The sequence below is a fragment of the Lytechinus pictus genome, chromosome 9 (assembly GCF_037042905.1).
Source record: "Lytechinus pictus isolate F3 Inbred chromosome 9, Lp3.0, whole genome shotgun sequence".
Classification (NCBI taxonomy): domain Eukaryota; kingdom Metazoa; phylum Echinodermata; class Echinoidea; order Temnopleuroida; family Toxopneustidae; genus Lytechinus; species Lytechinus pictus.
In genome coordinates this window covers 23,548,073-23,568,534 of record NC_087253.1, presented here as the reverse complement: position 1 = coordinate 23,568,534, position 20,462 = coordinate 23,548,073, and the positions used below count along the sequence as shown (strand labels likewise).

General features: G+C 34.3%; 1 protein-coding gene across 2 annotated transcripts in view; it reads left to right on the top strand.

Annotated features, from left to right (window-relative positions):
- Window positions 1-925: 925 nt before the first annotated feature.
- Window positions 926-20,462, top strand: part of LOC129268104 (hemicentin-1-like) — a 26,505-nt gene continuing 6,968 nt past the window's right edge. For both annotated transcript variants that reach the window (XM_054905690.2, XM_054905689.2), the window contains exons 1-9: window positions 926-1,057; window positions 2,893-3,057; window positions 6,850-7,054; window positions 11,140-11,279; window positions 12,063-12,201; window positions 12,877-13,004; window positions 14,382-14,506; window positions 19,120-19,270; window positions 19,700-19,990. In XM_054905690.2, the coding sequence (XP_054761665.2) occupies window positions 928-1,057; window positions 2,893-3,057; window positions 6,850-7,054; window positions 11,140-11,279; window positions 12,063-12,201; window positions 12,877-13,004; window positions 14,382-14,506; window positions 19,120-19,270; window positions 19,700-19,990 (1,474 nt within the window). In that variant the 5' untranslated portion in view covers window positions 926-927. The remainder of the gene's footprint in view (window positions 1,058-2,892; window positions 3,058-6,849; window positions 7,055-11,139; window positions 11,280-12,062; window positions 12,202-12,876; window positions 13,005-14,381; window positions 14,507-19,119; window positions 19,271-19,699; window positions 19,991-20,462) is intronic.

Sequence of the window (20,462 nt, the reverse complement as noted above, 5' to 3'; positions counted from 1 at the left end):
GAGATCATTTCGATTTCTTTGAATAAAAAGCTCACTTGTGAATGAAAGACACCCATTAAATATTGAATAATAAGATATTTAGGAGGTCTTAAAGCCTCAATAGTGCCCAAGTGCGAAGGTTAAATCCTAATTTATGAATGACAAATTTCTAGATTGTTATCTCTGGGTAATTCACGGAGAGGAATGTAATTGAATATTGATCTATTTGCGTGTGTTTTTTAATGTATATCACTTTGGAATTTTATTTTATTAATTAGAGCATCGTCTGATGATTCAGGGAAGTTCTCTTCATTGAAAATAATATAGGAAAATTATAGAAAATGCATATTTTAAAGTTTATCTCTCAATCTATGCATGTTACAATCTTCCTTGTCATGGTTTCACTATTCTGCAAGTCAGCCTTAAAAGGGAAGGCCCCTTCCAAATGTGAATAAAAAATGAAAAATTGAATTAGCTTTAAACTGAAAATCCCATTAAAATCGGATATAAAATATGATTTTTTTTTTTCATTTCAAATTTTCGGTAAACCTGGTCAAACGAGTAAACCGATGACATCACCCATTCATTATCTCCTTTGTATTTTATTAAAAGGAATGTGAAATATTTTCTTCTCATAAAGTGAAAAGTGCGTGTGGAGTTGCCTTTTTCTATTTGTACAGTTTGGTCCACCAGAGGCCCATAGGCAAGATTGGGCATACTCTTATGTTTTTCGTTATTTTTTTTTATCATATTTATATTGGCACGATTGATTTACTACGTTTACTTAGAAAACATAACTGCAACTGAAATAATTCATTTAATAAAAAGTGTTAAAACAAATTATCATACGTACATGCAGTGGAATACAATTGCAGAATTATTCATGACTTTCACTTACTTTTATTCATTTAGTGTTCTTTTTTTCTTCTTATTATTTTCCAGGCTAAAATGGAATGCGAGAGCCAGATTTCAGAATCTCCTCTGGAATGGCCTGAAGAGTTGAATTGCGATACCTTACCCTCATACAATCCCGAGAGGAAAACACCGAAATGTATTCATTATGAACCACCAAAACCAGGTAAATTTTTTTTTATTATACACTACACTGCTTCTACTATTATTTTGAATCGACACCAGGTTTTTTTAGACTGTGATTATATTGTTTGGTGTTTATTTTAAATTTATATTTAGGTTATATCATGGACCTATTACAAATAGTGAATATTGATTGACAAAGCCAATTTTGGTGTTATTAACATCAGTCTTTTCTAACCTATGGTTTTTGTTATGATAATGACAGATTGATGTAAATTTCGAGAGAAGATAACAGTATTGCATTTTCTCCCTTCTCACATCCTGTGTGGTGTCAATTGTTTTCTGAAGGGCAACTAAAAAAATGAAGTGATGGTAAGATACTGTAAGCTTTACTGAAAACGCACATGTGGTGTATTTTAAAGATCTGTATGTCATATCACTTGAAAATTATTTCCAAGTTTTATTGAACAAATATGTATTTCAAAACTTCAATTCCTATAAAAAGATTTGGAAGGGATAATACGCCATTTAAAAGTAGTATTTTTATGTTAAGTCACACCAACGAAACCGACTCCAAACCGATTGATTGTATGTCGTTGGTAATAGCTTTGATCGGCTGGAGCCGGTTTCGCCGATGTTACTGGGCATTATTTCGATACGTTATTTCAAATATGTCATTAGCATACAACTTGACTTTGGGGACCACTCGGAGTGTAAATAACTCGTAAGAGACCACGAATGATTGGCACGGACCAGGAGTGCTGGCGTGGAGGGATATCTTGCCCCGCTGTGCTCCGGACGTCACTCACGAGTACCCCTTTTGTGCCGCCAGGGAAGAAAACGCAACCTAATCGGTATAAAATCGGCAGAACGTGTTTATTTAAAGGCAGTAAAGAGTGCCACATCCATTGTACTGCTGGTGGGAAATTGTCGAAATGGAAAGGTTAAAACATCAAGAAAAGTGTTACAAAATAACAGTCACATAAATTATCGCCGCTGCAGTTGGTTGGTGAATCTGAACAATTTGGATGTGTGTCCTTTGTCATTGGTTTGATAACAGTGGGTTTCTTCTGCGGGAGGTGGAAGCCGCCTACAAGTCTTGTTTAGGGGTAGAGGCTTTTCCGTATAGAAAAGCGTCACTCTTCACACCTTCGCTACCATTGTTTGATGGTGGAGAAACAGTAATCATATATTTGTGTTATTGCGTCAATAATTCATTTCCTATTTCTTTATGAAGTGTGTATGCATCATGGTATTTCAAGAAAAAACATGTGAATTGGTAAAGGAAAATATTAATAGTGAGATGTCTTCAAAGACATATGAGGTGCAAAATAGTTCTGTGTAATTTCGTTTGTTTTGTTCTTTTTTCAACCATGGGGTGACTTTTTAAGTAAATATTCTGATGAGAAACTGGTGTATTACATTAGTTTCTCAGTATAAACATGATAAAGAATATATTCTATATTTCATTTTTTAACAGAGGTTGTAAACATATGAATCTAAATTACTCTGTTATGCATTTTCAAATCATCCCTGCTCTCGACAAAATAATCAAACATCAAACAATAATAGCGTACGGTTAAATAATGATAAAAATCATAGCAAAAGATACTTAATCTTTCATCAACCTATGATTTCATTATTCTAATATACATGATATAATGTCACTCAAGATGTGAATGATAATATCCTTTTAAAAAAAGTTTGAATAATACTCTGCTTGTCCAACTAACATTTCAAATGTGTTTTACGTTTAAATCAGTGCTGATATATGTTGACCAGTTGGTTTTAGAATGAACTTTAAAATAATGTGTATTTCACATTCGAATACTAAAATCATACGGTTCTTCGTATTCCTTCCTAAATTTTCTCCCATAGCATTTTGTAGACTACACAAAGAGATAGGACCATGTAGCACGTATCATCCTTTCTGGTACTTCGACCGAGCGGCAAAAACCTGCCAGACTTTCACTTATGGCGGGTGCCTTGGCAACAAGAATCGATTCGAAACCAAGGAGGCTTGTATCCGTACCTGTGGGCAAGGTATTTGTTTGTGTAAACGACCCATCGCCGTGCCATTGCATCAATCAGTCATTCTTTTCATTTCGTTTCCATTCATCACCTAACGCTGCACTCTGATTGGCCTACCATAGGTCATCACGTGACCAGTCAAGCCAGCGGCGCCTCGTTACGGTTCACCTCCCATCCATCAATCCATTTCATTGTTTCACGCTTGATGTTCTGTTTTCATTTTTCATTTCACATCATTTAACTTTATGTGTTCACAGGTGGCATTAAGAGCCGCTGACGTCATCTTCCAAACTTTTGCCTAAATCAAAGATTTTCTCTCATTGGCTAACTCATTTTTGAAAAGGTCACCGGAAAAATGACGCCACTTTGTTGCTCATCATCCTTTTGTATTTTCCTTTCATCATTATTATTTCTTCATTTTATTTTTTGCTTTGTGCTCTTTCACAAAGTTCCACCCGTCATTTTGGCACATTCACATAATTTCACAACAGTTAATGTAACTCATACAGGTTGAAGGTGATTGGCTCTTTCTTTTTAATCACGTGACTCATGTCACCACAGTGACGTCACCATGCACTCTTTTATCATCCTCCTCTGTCTTCTTTTATTTCCTGTGTGTTCTCACATCAACGCCCTTTTCAGCTTCAACTCAAACTCGTATAAGCTTTCACGTTCTTGCTCCGCACGTAAGGACGAATGTTTAAAGTTAAGATACTATCAGACTATAATGAAAAATGATGAATCAAGTGCACAGAAATGGTTTAAAATAAGGGGTGGCTATTTAAGAAATAATGAAGGCTGCTTAATCACGTTGGATAAAAGTTTGATTATCAATCTAGAGAAAACTTTGAAACAGGGTTGTTGAACTCTATAATATTGAATATTTCGAAATCTAATTATAAACGAGAACTTGGTAACAATCCATTATTCCACTTTGTGAAAGTGAAATAATTCAATTTGATTGATTGAATATGAAAATGGGTCAATATTCTTGGTCCCGCAAGCCAAACAATATCCTCTGCGCATAGTTCATGCATGTTTACTTTGTAATTACTTTTTAATTGATTACTTCATTACCTATTCTTTTATCACATGACTCATGATTGCGTCGATCACAGTGTCATTCTGCCAAAGCCTTCGTCATCATCCCTTGGTAGTAATTTGTTTCTTTCATTTCTGTATTTTATTTTTCATTCTCTTTCCCTCCCCCCTCCCTTCTCTCTCTCTCTCTCTCTCTCTCTCTCTCTCTATCTCTATCCCCCTCTCACTCTGTCCTCTATTCAGTCTCTCTTTCTAATATACACTCCTTTTCTGTGATCTTATATACCTTCCATTCGGTCTCTTCCTCTCTCCCTCTCTCTTGCCCTCCTGTCACCCCCCCCCCCCCCCCCGTTCTCCCTCTCTCTTTAACTTCCGTTATATCTTTCCCTATGTTTCCCCATTTCTACTTCCCTATTAATTTCTTTCTCTTTTTTAATATCTCCCCGTCCTTATTGGTATTCTCCTATTTATCGTCATCAAAATCTTAATTTGTAAAAATTATTCTCCTTTGATACCAAACATTTTTTTCCCTCTCCAATCATAATCTCTCACGTGTTTTATGTATTTTACCAAACAATTTCCATCTTGCAAATCATTTATGTCTTATAACTAACTTGACTAAAGACCTTCCCATCACCCTTACGTGGTTTATAAGGTCTTCAACTCTTGATTTTATATGATTCTCTTTCCCAATCGCTTCAGGCATTTTCTAACACCCTCTTTCTGACTCACATATACAATTCATCTTAATTCGCAGACTTCCAGACGACTCTTAGTCTATTAAAATATATTATAATCCCAACATCGAATTATAGTTTTAATTTAGTATTCGTTCAAAATTCTTTCCCCTTGAGCCTGTATGTGTTTGCTTTTAAGTCTCTCCAAATATTCATTTTTTTTCTTCTCATGCATACGCCCAATCTTCTTTAAAGTCCACGAATGCGTCATATTTTCTTTTGCACTTTCCATAGTCATTTCATATGCCTTTTCATCTTACATGTCTTATTCATACGTATATTAAATTTGGAATTTCAATAAACTTCATAAATGCGTCATGTATAATTGTTCATGCTTTCATTTTTTTTCACTATTTTTTCCATCGTCTATGTTTGTTTTAAAGGTCAAGTCCACCCCAGAAAAATGTTGGTTTGAATCAATAGAGAAAAATCAGGCAAGCACAATGCTGAAAATTTCATCAAAATCTGATGTAAAAATAAGAAAGTTATGACATTTTAAAGTTTCGCTTATTTTTCACAAAATAGTTTTATGCACAATTTAGTCACATGCAAATGAGAGAATCGATGATGTCCCTAACTCACTATTTCTTTTGTTTTTTATTGTTTGAATTATACAATATTTCAATTTTTACAGAGTTGACAATAAGGACCAATTTGACTGATCCATGAAATGTTAAACAATGGTAATTCCACATGTTCAGGGAGAAATAAAACTTTGTTTCACAGGACAATGGGTAGAAAATTAGAATATTTCATATTTCATATAATAAAATACAAAGGAAATAGTGAGTGAGTGATGTCATCAGTTTCCTCATTTGCATACCGACCGGGATGTACATATAACTATTTTGTGAAATTAAGCAAAACTTAAAAATATCATAACTTTCTTATTTTACATCCGATTTTGATGAAATTTTCAGTGTTGTGCTTTTTTTATTTTTCTCTTTTTATTCAAATTAACTTTTGTTGGGGTGGACTTGTCCTTTAAGTATAGTATGGTCTGATGGTTTGTTCACCATGTGACATCCTTTTTTTTTTCATCCTTTCATTTATCTTTTTTCTCTTTTTTTTTCATTTTATTTTCATTACAATTACGCAAACCGAATAATCATCAAGCTCTCATTCAATATTCCAGACATTCATGTCATTTATTTTTTAAACATGCTTTTCTTCCATGATTTTATAAAGCTGTATCACTTCATTCGTCTTCACCGTCACCTGTTTTGTTTATCATATTTCGCTACTTTATGAATTTGTGCTTAATTAATCACATTTCTTGTCAGTTCTTTTGTGTATTTTCTTTGTTTTATCATTTCCAACTGAAAATCTCTCACTATCTTCCATTCATTAAAAACGGCATACTATTCATTTTCTGATATATTATTATTCATTATCCTTTATGATAACTAACTTGTGTCATTCGATGAAATGTTTAATAAATAAATTAACGATATATATATATATATATATATATATATATTGATATATATTGATATATTGAGTCCACAGAAAATATTTCTTGGTCAGTAATTAAAAAATCAGTTAAATCTTATGCAATGTATGTGCAAGTTGAAGTATGCTCATACCTAGTTAAGTGATGCAGCTATTATTATAGTTATATTGACTTTTTTTTTACTTACTTTTTACTAAACCATAGACATTTTTACTAGAATGTAGATGCGACTAGACATATCAGCTGCACCCAGCTGACTACTGATTAATCACTTTGACTAGTTTGTTTTTAGGGTGTAAGCATCTACCGCCTTCCCACGACAAAATCTTTGAAATGAGTTTCTTAATAAAATGTGTCATTTTATGTGGAAATGTATATAGTTACCTACTATAGAAACTTCTGTATTTCAGAACTTGGTGGCTATGTGATTCAAATTGATTTAGCATCATGTAGAGCATACAAAAAATATCCCAAAGATTAAGTCACTTTTGAATATTAGTGATTAGATGGCACTATAGACTTCTAATCATTTAAAAACGGTTTGATTGTCTTTGATCCTCTCCAATCACTTAGAAAGCACCATAGCACCTGGTATGTTAAGCACCACCCTAGATATCACCTCCAATGAGGCGACGACGCCCCCGCCCCTCCCCCGAGTTCTGGAGCGTCCCATGGACCAGACTGTCTTCGAAGGAGAGACCGTTACCCTAAACTGCTTTGCATCGGGTGCGCTAGAGTATGCGTGGAGGAGGATAGCAGGGCCAATGCCGGAACATAAGTATGATTTAGATATATATTTTTTTTTTATTGTTTGTTGTTGCTGTTCTTGTTCTTGTTGCTGTTTGTATACCCTCACAGGCATCAATTATTGTCCCATTTTCACGAATCCTTCACTCTTGGTAAAACATGTAAAAAGGGGTTTCTTAAAGCATGTAAAGTGTGCGTCGTGGTCTAGTGGTTCTGACTCTCGCCTTTGAAACAGAGGGTCGTGGGTTCGAATCCTAGCCATGGCGTGTTTTCCTTCGGCAAGAAATTAATCCACACTGTGCTGCACTCAACCCAGGTGAGGTGAATGGGTACCCGGCAGGAGTAATTCCTTGCACGCTCTGAGCGCCGGTGATGGTAGCTCGAGCTAAAGCCGGGGTAATAATAACCGTGCTTTGTATCCTCAGGCAAAAGGCGCTTTATAAATCCAGCTATTATTATCATTATTATTATTAAAGGGTTCTATGCTTGTCCCGTATTTGGACCCGGTTTAAAGGTTCTCTAGAAAGAACTATATTACCTTAAACACCCACTTTGAAAGATTTTAGTTTCTTTATAAAACCATTTAAGGTTCCTTAGCACGTAAAGAATCTTTTTGGGAACCTTTTTTCTCGAGAGTTCCAACTGCGGGACAAAAGGGTTCCAATTCGTACCTTGTTTTTCTAAGAATTTGGTAAATGAGTTGTCTTTGTTGTTGTGGGTTTTGTTATAATGATGATCTTTTTATTATAATGTGTAATTCATTACGTAAAGAACAAAATATTATCATGGAAAGTATATGAGTGTTCTATATATGCGGTATTATATAGAGAGCAAAGGAAATTTTATTGATATTTTCAAATATCCGGTTTGATTTCATTTCATCTAATTTCCTTGAATCTCTGTAATAGATATGATTCAATAAAACTAACTTTATGAATATAATTTCTTGTTCTTAGATTCCTGTTAAAACATGATTATTGCTCCCAAAAATGGTTTATTCCTGATTATCAAGGAAATTGAGAATCTCATGAATCTTGTAATCCGATGCCTAAATGTTTCAAGTATATAGAGAAAATATAATACGGTAGAGGGAAAAGGAAGCGGGGATGGAGCATTATAAAGAGAAAATGTATAGGTTGGGTGACTCTAGAATACCCCTATTATCCAATCAAGAAAAAATAAATGATTTCACCTCTAGATTATCTTGCCCCTTTCCCCTTCAAAATATCCCGACGCCACCTTCGCTTCAAAAAAAAATGAGCCAACAGAGGACGGAATATTATGTTCCGAAACGAGAAATTGTAAAAGTATGATTTTAATTATTCTACAACATATCTGATTTATATCTTACTGATGATTCGAGCAAGATGTTCGGCAAGGAGCGCATGATCGACCGAAAGGTGATAGCGGACAGCGTTCATTAGATGCAATACATCGGAAATAAAATCAAACCTGATCAAGTCTGCAACATACTCTGAAATGATTTAAAGCGAGATTTGAGTTTTGAGAATAAAAATGTTAATTATCGTGAGCCCCTGCAATGTATTCCCTTTCGGAATAGTCTTTATAATAATGATAATAATAATTAGGAAATAAACAAAAACAAAATACAAATAAAATTAAATTAAAAAAAAAGGAAAAAAGGGGAAGAAAGAAGGAAGAAGAAAAAAAAGAAGGAAAGGAACGATTTTAAAGGACACGTCGAAGAAAAGAAAGAAAATAATAGTAGGCCTATTCGAGTTGGCGGTAATAGTCAAATATGACTGGTCGCCATTAAAATCCAACAAACAACAACAACAGCCCCTCTAAAATAAGGTCCCTTTATTTTATTCTCAATCTAAATTTACCCCTGGTACCTCGAAAGGCTGTTTAAGCTGGTCCATAAAATGTCGTTGGTCTATGATTAAATCCAAGAGTTATAAAATACATTAAACAGCATCATGCATTGGTCTACATAACCTGGTTACACAATCCAATTATGTTCCTTTTATGTGAATTTCAAATTGACAAACAAGATAATTCTGATAATTAAATTCCAAACTCCCGACCGGGATTATTTATGCCTTCCTCCTTCTCCACACAACTTCCCTCAGCCCATGCCCAGCCCATTTGCATGACCAGTAAATGATCTTAAAACATTCTACATGTTCTAAGAACAAACAAGTTTCAAACCTCAAAATCAACTCTATAACGATTAATGTCAGGCGAATTAAGATTGACAACGATGGCGGTTGCCCGTAAGGCTTGACGGAAATTTGGTGAAATCTGAGACGGGATTATATTTCATTCTTTTCCTCCTTTTGTCAAAATCAAGGGTAGGAATCGTGTAACGAGGATGCCTCAAGAGGACTGTTAGTCATTCCCGAAAAGTTGAATGATTTGTTTTTAATGGGGGTTAGAGAAGTCTAATTACTTCGCTGTCCGATGATGGAATAAGAATATTTGGCATTGTATCTGTGCATGTGTCACTGTGAATATGGAGAGACTGAGTGTTTTGCCGGAGGGGGAAATTGATGAGACATGTATATTTGTATCTCGGTCTTGTCAGCTTGTCATCTGCATCTATCGGATTTTTTATTTTTCCATTCATCCCCTACCCACACCCATAGTCACACTCTCTCCCTTCCTTCCCCCACCCCCCCCCCCCCCTCTCTCTCACACACCCTCACACACACGCACACACGAACTCTCTTCTTCCTTCTTTCTTTCTGATACAAAAAAGGTTGTAAAAGACTGAAATTACAGACTTAAATGATTATCACACACACACAAGTACCCAAACACACGCACTTTCCTTATCCTTTTCACTCTCCTTCATTCATTCCGTCCCAATGCCCCCCTCCCCACTCATTTGTATTTAGATTTATCTCTTTCATATTTTCGATTTGCAATTTAAATAGGCCTAAATCTAAATCTTACATATCTATTCTGATATCTTTTCTCTATAATAAACACCCATAATCTATTTATTTGGATTTTTAGGTTATTATTCCTTCCCTATTTCTAATAACCCACCCCCCCCCCCATTTGTTCCCCCTCATTTCCCCCTCTCTCTACATTATTATGTATATGTTTGTATGTATATAGGCCTAAGTCTCTCTATTTGACTCTCCCTTCCCTCCCTTCCCCTCCACCCCTCCCCCCTCAAACACATGTTATATAAGGTGAACGCCAGGTCACGATACTGTAGGACTTCTATTTAATAAATCCAAATTAGATAAATCCATTTCCTATATAGGAATGATCTCGTTCTCGTGTTTATAATTTCCGAATAGTCCAGTGGGAGTTACAACTGGAAATCTAAGTTTAGGCTTTGGGGAATGGTGAGGATGTACAGTTATGAATTAGTAAAATATCATATCGACGGGAGGCAGTTTGCTCTCAACAAGCTTAAGCATACACCAAGAATATTGGCAATAAGTTGTTACCTAGAAAACATTATTGAGCCACAAGAGGTTTGATGACTTTATGTCCTCAAGCAACATGAGCAAGGGGCCAAGTATTGCGTAGAAATGTGTCTTCTTCTTACGCGTCTTCTGTGCGTTAACCTGTTGTACCAAAGTTGATGTTAATTCCTGCATGTACGATTTATTTTCTTCCAATTTCACCATAGTTGTCTTCTTCATGATCTTCTTCTTCTCATTCTCCTTCGCTTTCTCCTTTTTCTTTTTCTTCTTTTCTCTTCTTCTTCTTCTTTTTCTTCTTCTTTTTCTTTTTCTTCTTTTTCTTATTCTTCTTCTCCTTCTGCTTCTTCTTCTTCTTCTGCTTCTTTTTCTTCTTCAGCTTCTTCTTTTTTCTATTTATTCTTCTTCTCCTTCTTCTTTTTCTTCTTCTTCTTTTTCTATTTCTTTTTCTTTTTTTCTACTTCTTCTTCTTTTTTTCTTCTTCTTTTTCTTCTTCTTTGGTTTCTTCTTCTATTTCTTCTTAATTCTTTTTTTCCTTCTCCTTCTCATTTCCTTCTCCGTCTCCCTCTTTTCAGAATGAATTTGCATGGTGTTTCTGTTTCCTTTAGGAAATCCGTCTCTGGCCATGTTGGCGCTTGTCATGCAGTCATGGTCTACACAATACTTTTCACTAATTTATTCTATTCATTTTGTTTTCTCACTTCACGTTTAGAATCCTTGCTGAAGAATACAGCAGAGAGGGCGCTATACTGATAATAGCAGACATGATGCCAGAGGATGCGGGTTTATACATGTGTATCGCTGAGAACCAAGCAGGAGTAGAGGAAAGCGTTGCCTCTATTACAGTTCTAGGTATATCTTGGTTTCACCCATCATCAACATCAGAGGTCCATTTCATAAAACATGTTATAATAACAAATTTGAAATAGCAGTTTTAAGCTACCGAAATCACTTACTTTGATTGGCTGTTAGTAATCTCGTTATAGAAATTTTGTATTTGTTAGTATAGCAAGTCTTAATGAAACGGGACAAAATCTAAGATGATGATGATGATCCACAGCATTTTGCTCCACATTTCTGTTAAAAACGCTCCTAAGAAAGGAACATTGTTGATAATGGACGTCCATAGTTTATGCGTCTTTTGGAATTGTCTGCATTGCTGTGATGAAGATTATAAAGCCAAAGAAAGAATAGGAGAGAGATGATATAGTCAGCCAAAATGAACACAAAAATTAAATATGGGTGAATAGTTAAGTACTAAATACATAAACATGAATGAATGAACAGTGAATGGATAAAAAAATGAAATCTAATATTGATCGATGAATTGAGTTGTCGCAGTCTATGAGAACATTTTGATACACCCCTGTGGTTTTTTACATTCACCCATATCTAATGTAAACTGTTCTGAATTGAGAACATGGACATAAATAAAATGAAAATATTCTTGCAGAAATGTTTTTGTTGGCATTTTCTCTTCTGTTTCATTGGGCTGTGACAATTTGAACCTTTCGTACAATCAAGATAGTTACAGCTCTCATAAATCGGTATTATCGCCACAAGATCCTGTTTTTTTCTAGTAGATTTAAATTTGTATATCTAAAGTGAACCTCATGTATCTTACATTCTCCCCAGTCCCTCCAAGGATCGTGAAGTTTCCGGAAAGCGCCCTCATCATTCAAGGAGAGACATTGGAGCTAAAATGTGAATTTTCTGGGGTTCCCCCTCCCAAGGTATACTGGGAGAGGGAGGATGGTCAATTCGTTTCACAAAGGTGAGATTTCACTAGAGTTTTGTAGGGGTTTTAGGACAACCTGCATTGATGGGAGGGGTGTCACATGATAGTTTCCTTGTCCATATTAATTGTTAAGTTCGCCTTAACAACAAGATGATTTTAGCAAATTGAGTTCTGTGCTGGACAAGTATAGCGCTGAAAATTGGATCGAAGTCGCATGTCATATTAGACAGTTATAACATAGGCCTATTTGTAAGATGTCGTTCAAGTTCATCCTAAAAAGACAATATGAATAGAGGCAAGTAGGGCAGGCTCATCAACTGCAAAATGTCACTACAATTGGTGTGAAATATGAAACTTTTCCACATTAAAATTACCCATTATACATACTAAAACTGACATCTTCAAAGAGCTTTCGGGCTGGAGGAGTGACAACCTTTTCCAAATGTAATCCAACATGTCCAACTTGCGTAAACCTGAACCCCAAAACCTAAGTATTATTTGGGTCGAATAATTTAACGTGGTAAATGCAACATGAGGGGTAGATTGCCACTCCTCTAATCTTTCAATTGCTCATTATTTTAACTTTCGGTTTATATAGATATAGCATGTAGATGATAAAAAGAAAGAAGTTTGTACCTACTATAAGTTTTGGAAAAAGAGAGAAAATTGTGTTGCATTTCTTTTAATCATCCGACGTCGTATTTCCACCAGGGTAAACGGTACTGAGTCCACCGTCATCATCAGTGAGATCAATGACATCCAGAGCGGTATGAGATTCACCTGCGTCGGGCGGAACGAAGCCGGGCTCGACAAGCGGTTCATTGACGTCGAAGTAAGAGGTAAGATACGAGAAGAATAGTTAGAGCCTATCTTTAGTTTTGGGAAATCCCCCAAGTCATGAAAGTGAATGTCACTATTCCAAGTCATTACTAGATTATATGAATGCATGTGTTTTAAACCAAAAACGCTTATGATATAAAGGATATATGCTATAATGTTTTTATATTGTTTAAGTTTGACATCAAAATTCATTTATTTCATTTCATTTATTTCTACATTAACAGCAATATAAATACATTTTGTACATCTCTATATAATTATGAAAAAGATATAATTTAAATTATATTAAAAAAAAACAATACAATACATTCGTGAAAGCAGTTAAATACTTATTAATGATCTTGTAACTTAAAGATTGTCATGTGGAGGAAACATTGTGACGCAAAGCTTGTGATACAGGTTCCATTAAGCGTAGATAATGGTATCATTGCTCATAATTTTAATTGAAATATAAAATATTTCGGTCGGGCTCCAGACCATTCAATTGTATGTGATTCGTAATATACATTGTAATAGTGTTTAACAGTTGACTTATAAGAAAATTTGAATTACGCCCTTAATTTAGTACTCTCTTCGTTTTCTTAATAAAGACCTTTCGAATACTTATCTTAGAAATCCACCTGTTCGGTACTGTATTTCAGACATTTCAGCAAAGTTTTAATAAAAATTATGTTGGTTCCATGTTATGTTTTAGAAAATGTGTTTATACAAAAAGTACTAATAATTTTTGTAATGTCGGAGACATTTCTATTGTAAAGTTGACCATAAATATTATCTTAATGTTTAGATCGCTTGATTTTTACATCGCATTTTTCAACTTTGTCCCAATATAATATATTATATCCTTTTTTCTAACAATAAACATGATGAAAAAAAAAATATATATATATATATATATTAAAGGCCTATTACTGGGCACTGCTTTTATTCTCTTTAGTTGACTGTTGTCACAGTGAGAAATAATAATAAATCACATTTTATTAAAACGCAATGGAATTTAATTTTTCTATAGAACGAGATAGTAAAGGTGGAGCACTTCTTGATGGCAATCATTCCAACAACGGATCTGTGAACAATGAATCAAGTAATTAGCCCAATAGAATGCTCCTTCTGATGGCATGAACGCTACTGCACGCCATAGTCTTGGTTTTCCTTTACATTATTCTAATAAAAGTGGTCGTTAAAACGTTGGTCTATACTGCGATGCGGCCCAATATGCACGGAATATTTCTCTGGAGCATGCATGTGATATATTGCCTATATTGGCTGGGGCACGCATGTGGTTCATTATTCAAAAAAAAGATTGCCTTGTTTCTGAATTGTACAATGTTATTATAAATCATAATGATGTTCTCTCAATTTTGTTTCGAATATAGTTCCACCGTATTTCACTGCGTTCGCACGCAACCGAACGCTGAACGAAGGCGAAACGGCAGACTTCCTCTGTCAAGCAGAAGGAACGAGGCCATTGACAATATCGTGGTACAAGGATGGCAGTCCGGTAAATATAAAATATACTGTAAGAACTGCGGTGTAAAAACTTACACCAGCAACAGTTACTTTCCCGAGAGGATCACGCCCTGAGGGGTTAAATTTGAACTTTAGAGATTGAAAAAATCATAATTGATTAATAACAACTAAATGTGTTTGAATAGCCACGTAGGAATTTCGTCATGTTTGTCGTTTGTTGAGTTTCTTTGGAAGCACATATGTGGCAACTTCATATTGACGTATTAAAAGAAAATTAATCTATTCATCTGGACTTACTTTTATGAATTGGAGAACAGTTTCACGTCTAAATCTGGGTCGCTTCTTAAGCTCGTCTGAATTGATGTAATTTGTAATTTGACAAAAATTTCTTCCTGGATAACTCAATTCAATTCAATTCAATTTGCATTTATTTCATTCTCAATAAAAACAATTATAAAGCAAGGTATGAGAAACAATATATTTACAAGCAAGAGTAAAAATGAAAATGAAATGGGGAACTACATAAATAAAGCCAAGTGGCCTTGTGTAAGCGCAGTTCCCAAAACATTAATAACATGACATGGTATAGAGAAACAATAAGATAAAGAATTAAACATGATATATAAACAAGACAAAAATACATAAAAAAAAACATAAAAAGGTGTCAATCTACAAGACAAAAATAACTATACATATTTAAGATATAGGAACTGCTTCAATCTTTTTTTGAATGACCGAACAGACTTGCTTTCAATTACATTTCTAGGGGTGGAGTTCCAAATTACAGGGAAATTATGTCTTACACATTTCATTACGTTATTAGTTTTAACTGGCCATAGGTGGAATGAATGTTTAAAACGAGTATTGTGATTATGTATCCGGTGATTAAGGGTAAACATTTTATGGATATTAAGAGGTAGTTTATTCTAGAAATAAAATAAACCAATTAATGCAATAGAAAAATAATACAAATCATAAATATTAAGAGACTTTATTTTTCGAAACAGTGGGGCAGAATGGGCTTGATAATGACATCCCATACATATGCGAAGGGCTTTTTTTTGTAATTTAAATAATTTGTCTAATTTCGTTCGACTGCCATTGCCCCAAACAACAACACAAAAATTAAGATATGACAACATGAAAGAATTGTATAATAGTAATAATGCAGAAGTTGGAAGGGAGTCGTTTAACCCATATAGGATACCGACACATTTAGATACTTTTTGGGTGACTTTCTGAACATGAGTGTCCCATTACATATTATAGTCTATATAAACACCAAGAAAATTAACACTATTTACCTTTTTAATTGGAACTTTGTCTATTTCAAGCAATAAATTATTGAGTGAATTAGAAATGCAAGACTGCCTATGGAAAAAAGTAATATAATTAGTTTTACTAGGATTTATTAACAACCTGTTTGATTTGAACCATTTTGTAACTTTATCTAATTCAACATTGATATCATTTTGTATATTAAGATTATAAGGTTGGTTGTATATTAAAGTAGTATCATCGGCATACATAATATATTCAAATTTATTTGAGGAATATATGAGATCGTTGATGTAAATTAGAAACAATAGCGGGCCGAGGATAGAACCTTGCGGTACACCATGGGTGATACTGGAAAAAGTCTGATGAACTATTATTAAAAACAACATTTTGGGATCTATCAGAAAGATCACTTTTGAACCAAGAAAGTGGTAAGCCCCTAACCCCATAGTGTTCAAATTTGGAAAGAAGTATTTTGTGATCGACAACATCAAAAGCTTTAGAAAGGTCCATGAAAATTCCTATGCAAAATTTATTAGTATGAATGGATGTCAAAACTTTATCTTGTAATGCTATCAAAGCATGTGCAGTAGAGTGATTTTTTATAAACCCGTATTGTGAATCTGTGAGAATTTTATTGTTTAATCAAAATGAATACAGTCTATTGTAAATACACTTTTCAAGCAACTTAAAAATAGACGGTTGAATAGATATAGGCCTATAATTATCAAATTTATGAGGGTCATCTTTTTTAAATACTGTAGTTATCTTAGCTATTTTCAACTTATCAGGGACCGATCCTGAAGAGAAAGAGAGATTGAATATGAATACCAATGGTTGCACAATATATAGAAAATAACTTTTTTCAATAAATTAGTACTAAGATTATCAAATCCAGTGGAATTGCTACTACTTATGAATTACATATTTGAATGACCTCATTTTCCGTTATAGGATTTAAGAAAAAAGATTTGTCAATATGATCAATGAGAAAATCTTTATAAGAAGTGTCATTAGGATAATTAATTATAGATGTGGTTATCCGTCTGGAGGAGTTTATAAAATGTTGATTAAATTCAGTCGCTATGTGTTGTGGGTCACAAACCTTTTCACTCCCACTAAAAAAGAATTCAGGTAAAGACGTTTTAGGTTTGTTTAATAGTGAGTTTATGACTGACCAGGTCTGTTTTGTATTGTCTTTGTATTGCTTTAATTTATTAGAAAAATATGTCTTTTTTGCATGTTTTAACATAGTATTCAATTTATTTCTATATCTTTTGTATTTCCTTTCATTATCTAATGAATTATTTTGGAAAATTTTTTTATAGTAACGATTTTTCTTTTTAATGCATCTGAATAAATACTTTGATATCCATGGTTTATTGAACATCCTTTTGGTAGGTTTAGATTTGAGCAAAGGAAAGTTATTATCAAACAATTGGATAAAACGAGTTATAAAAAACGAGTATGCATCATTAACATTTGTAAAATTATAAGGACTATTCCATTTTTCCTGGTAAAGGTCATACTGAAAATTTCTTATATTATCATCTGAGTATTTACGAGTAAAGCGAGTTGTATTAGGTTGATGGGAATTAGCACTAGAACATTTGGAGATCAGAAAAATGGGTAGATGATCACTTATGTCTGAACATAGACTACCAGAGTCAAAATATGAATCCAAAACATTGGTGAATATATTGTCAATAAGTGTAGCTGTGTTTAATGTAATACGAGTTGGAGTTTTTATAATTGGGAATATACCTAGTACATAATTAAGCCGAAGGAATTCGTTAACAGTATCATCATCTTTGAAGTCAATATTAAAATCACCAGTTATATACATTTTTCTATGTTCAGTGCATAATTTGTTAATAACACTATCGTAAAATTCAAGAAATAAATCATAATTTGATCCCGGTTTTCTATATATGACACCAATAGTAGACATTTTTTGTTTTTTATCTAGAAAATCAATAAATAAATATTCACAGACTGAGTTGATTTCTTGGTTAAAAACTATATCATTCCTTATAGTGTACTGTATAATTTTTTTTACAAAAAGTGCAACGCCCCCACCTCTTCCGGATAATCGGTTAACATTAAGAAAATTAAAGTCATCTATGTGAAAATTGATTAAAGTATTATCATTTATCCAAGTTTCAGAAATTGCTATAAAAGAAAAGGAATGAGTAATCATGGATAGGAATTGAGAGATATTGTCAAAATTCTTTGGTAAACTGCGAGCATTAAAATGGATAAGACTTAAGGTAGAATTGTTTGAGAATTTCCCATTAAACTCTGAAGGTAGAAAACATGAAAGATTCAGAGGAATTAGATACGTGCAAGTCAGGATCGACATCTTCTAGAGGGTCAGACCTAGGTTCCATAAACGTAATTCATAGGGGTAGCATAATAATGGAAATGTATTAATCGGTAAATTTGAAGCAACACTGTAAAAGGATGTATAACTATATATATATGTATACATATCTCAAAAGTAATGAATAAACTATCTTTGTAGAACATCATTATTAAGTAGAATACACCTACGTAAAAAAAACACAATATAGCAACATTAAACAAAGCTTGACAATAACAAAATGGGGGGGGGGGGGACAAGAAAGCAGTTCTATATATGCACTCCTGTATGTGTATACACCAGGATAACAGTCGGGGATGACAAATAAAGATAAGTATAAAGCACACTTTTTGATGAGTTTAAAAGTGCATTGAGGTTTCAATGTCCATTAACTTGGCAGTATATTAAAATAATTGAAGATTAATGACATAACGCAAAACAATTATTAAATACTAACTTTATATAGAAACATCATCAGCATGTACATATAAAATAATTGTTGAGAGAAATAGTTATTCCATATGATTATGATATAGATACCTTTCTTTGTATCTTAATATAATCTTTAAAAGTCTAATAGTTCATAATATATGATGGACAGAAAAAAGGCGTATATACATCAAAAGTTAGTATCAAGTTTTATATTCAGGCTTGATAATGAAAAAAAAATCATTAAAATAGTTATATTCAATAACATATTTATGAGTGAAATACTCCGTCATTAATCCAGATATTAAAAATGTTTTGTCAATAATCTTTTACATGTATGTTAAGCATTATTTTGATAGATTATATTTTATACCAAACGATGTTCACTCAATTACACAAAGAAGAACACTCATGTCAGAAAAGAATACACTACCCTCCAACCTTTCGTTTTAATGCTTCTGCATTTCACTTATATCTCTATCCACTTTTCTTTCCCATTCTAGGCCTCAGCACATGGTGTACCGTCAATACTGTCCACAAATGTAATATTCATTTTCTTGGTTTATATTTGTTAGCTTGTTCCAGACGGTTCTCGAACCATGTTCTTCGAGAACGGGACGGGTTTTCATATCACATCGACCACGCCCAGCGACACTGGACGATACACCTGCTCGGCGTCCAACTCTGTGGGCCAGATCGTGGATGATGTGTACTTCCAAGTTATTGGTAAGCATAACACGTCTCATGGCTGACAGATGGAAGGGCGTTATGATTTTCGCGTACGTCATGCCTAGTGGGGGCCAGGAAGTATAGGGAGTCGCGCGCACTGCACCCAGGTGTCTGCCTGCATGGGAATGAAAATCTGCCATCACATTGCCTGTTTCTAGTAACAGAATTAGTTTTGGTGTATGGGTCGTTCTGGTGATCTGTCCTTCAAGAATAAAATAAAATTTCTAGGTGAAAATTTAATAGAATTTCAAAAAGCCGAAGAACACTAAGGGAAAATGGAAAACAAGAAATAATTACATTATATTGAATAGAAACTTCACTAGAAATGAAATTTTTTTCGGTAGTCAATTTATCAAATTTCAATTTGTTTTCGGTCATGAATCAAATATCCATTTGAAAACAATTATGTTTCCTTTTTTTCTCCAGCCGCAGCGGCGTTGCCACGAATCAACGAGCGCCCGTCCAATGCAACCGTCTACATCGGACAATCGACCCGGTTCCAATGCCAAGGTTCCGGTGATCCGGCTCCGACGGTTAGCTGGCTTGTAGACGGTTTCACGATCGGTGTCCCGCCCCTTGATCGTGACATGCGTTATACGTTCAACGGAACCGACCTGGTGATCACGCACGTGAATGTCCGTGACGCTGGGAAGTACACGTGTCTTGTCTCCTCACCGCACGGCATTGAACGAGCTAGTGCGCACCTGTTCATTAGAGGTAAGTTTTAAGAGCTTCAGAACCATACTGACTAAGGACTCTTTGAGTTCGTTAATGAAAAACTGAAATATTGGGAACCATGATTTCCTTTTTTTTTTTTACCTAAGTGAACCCCGCCCCTTTAAAACATATCCCATAGTGTCGATATCGTAAGTGATCCTGTTAATGGTGGTGATGCTAGGGTCCTTCGTGTTGACGAGAGCGATTGTGGTGATGAGGAAGTTTAGAATGATGATGATGATTATGAGGATGATGACAATCATTATTATGGTAATAATGATACTGACGAGGATGATTTTGATAATGATGACGTTGAGGAGGAGGAGGAGGGTGATGGTGGTGATGATGATGATAATGATTATGATGATGACGATGTTCATGATGATGTTAATAAATGTTAATATTTGCACTAGTAACATACATCCTTCATTGTTGCTCCATCTCAAATGACAAGCCATTCTTCTTTGACACC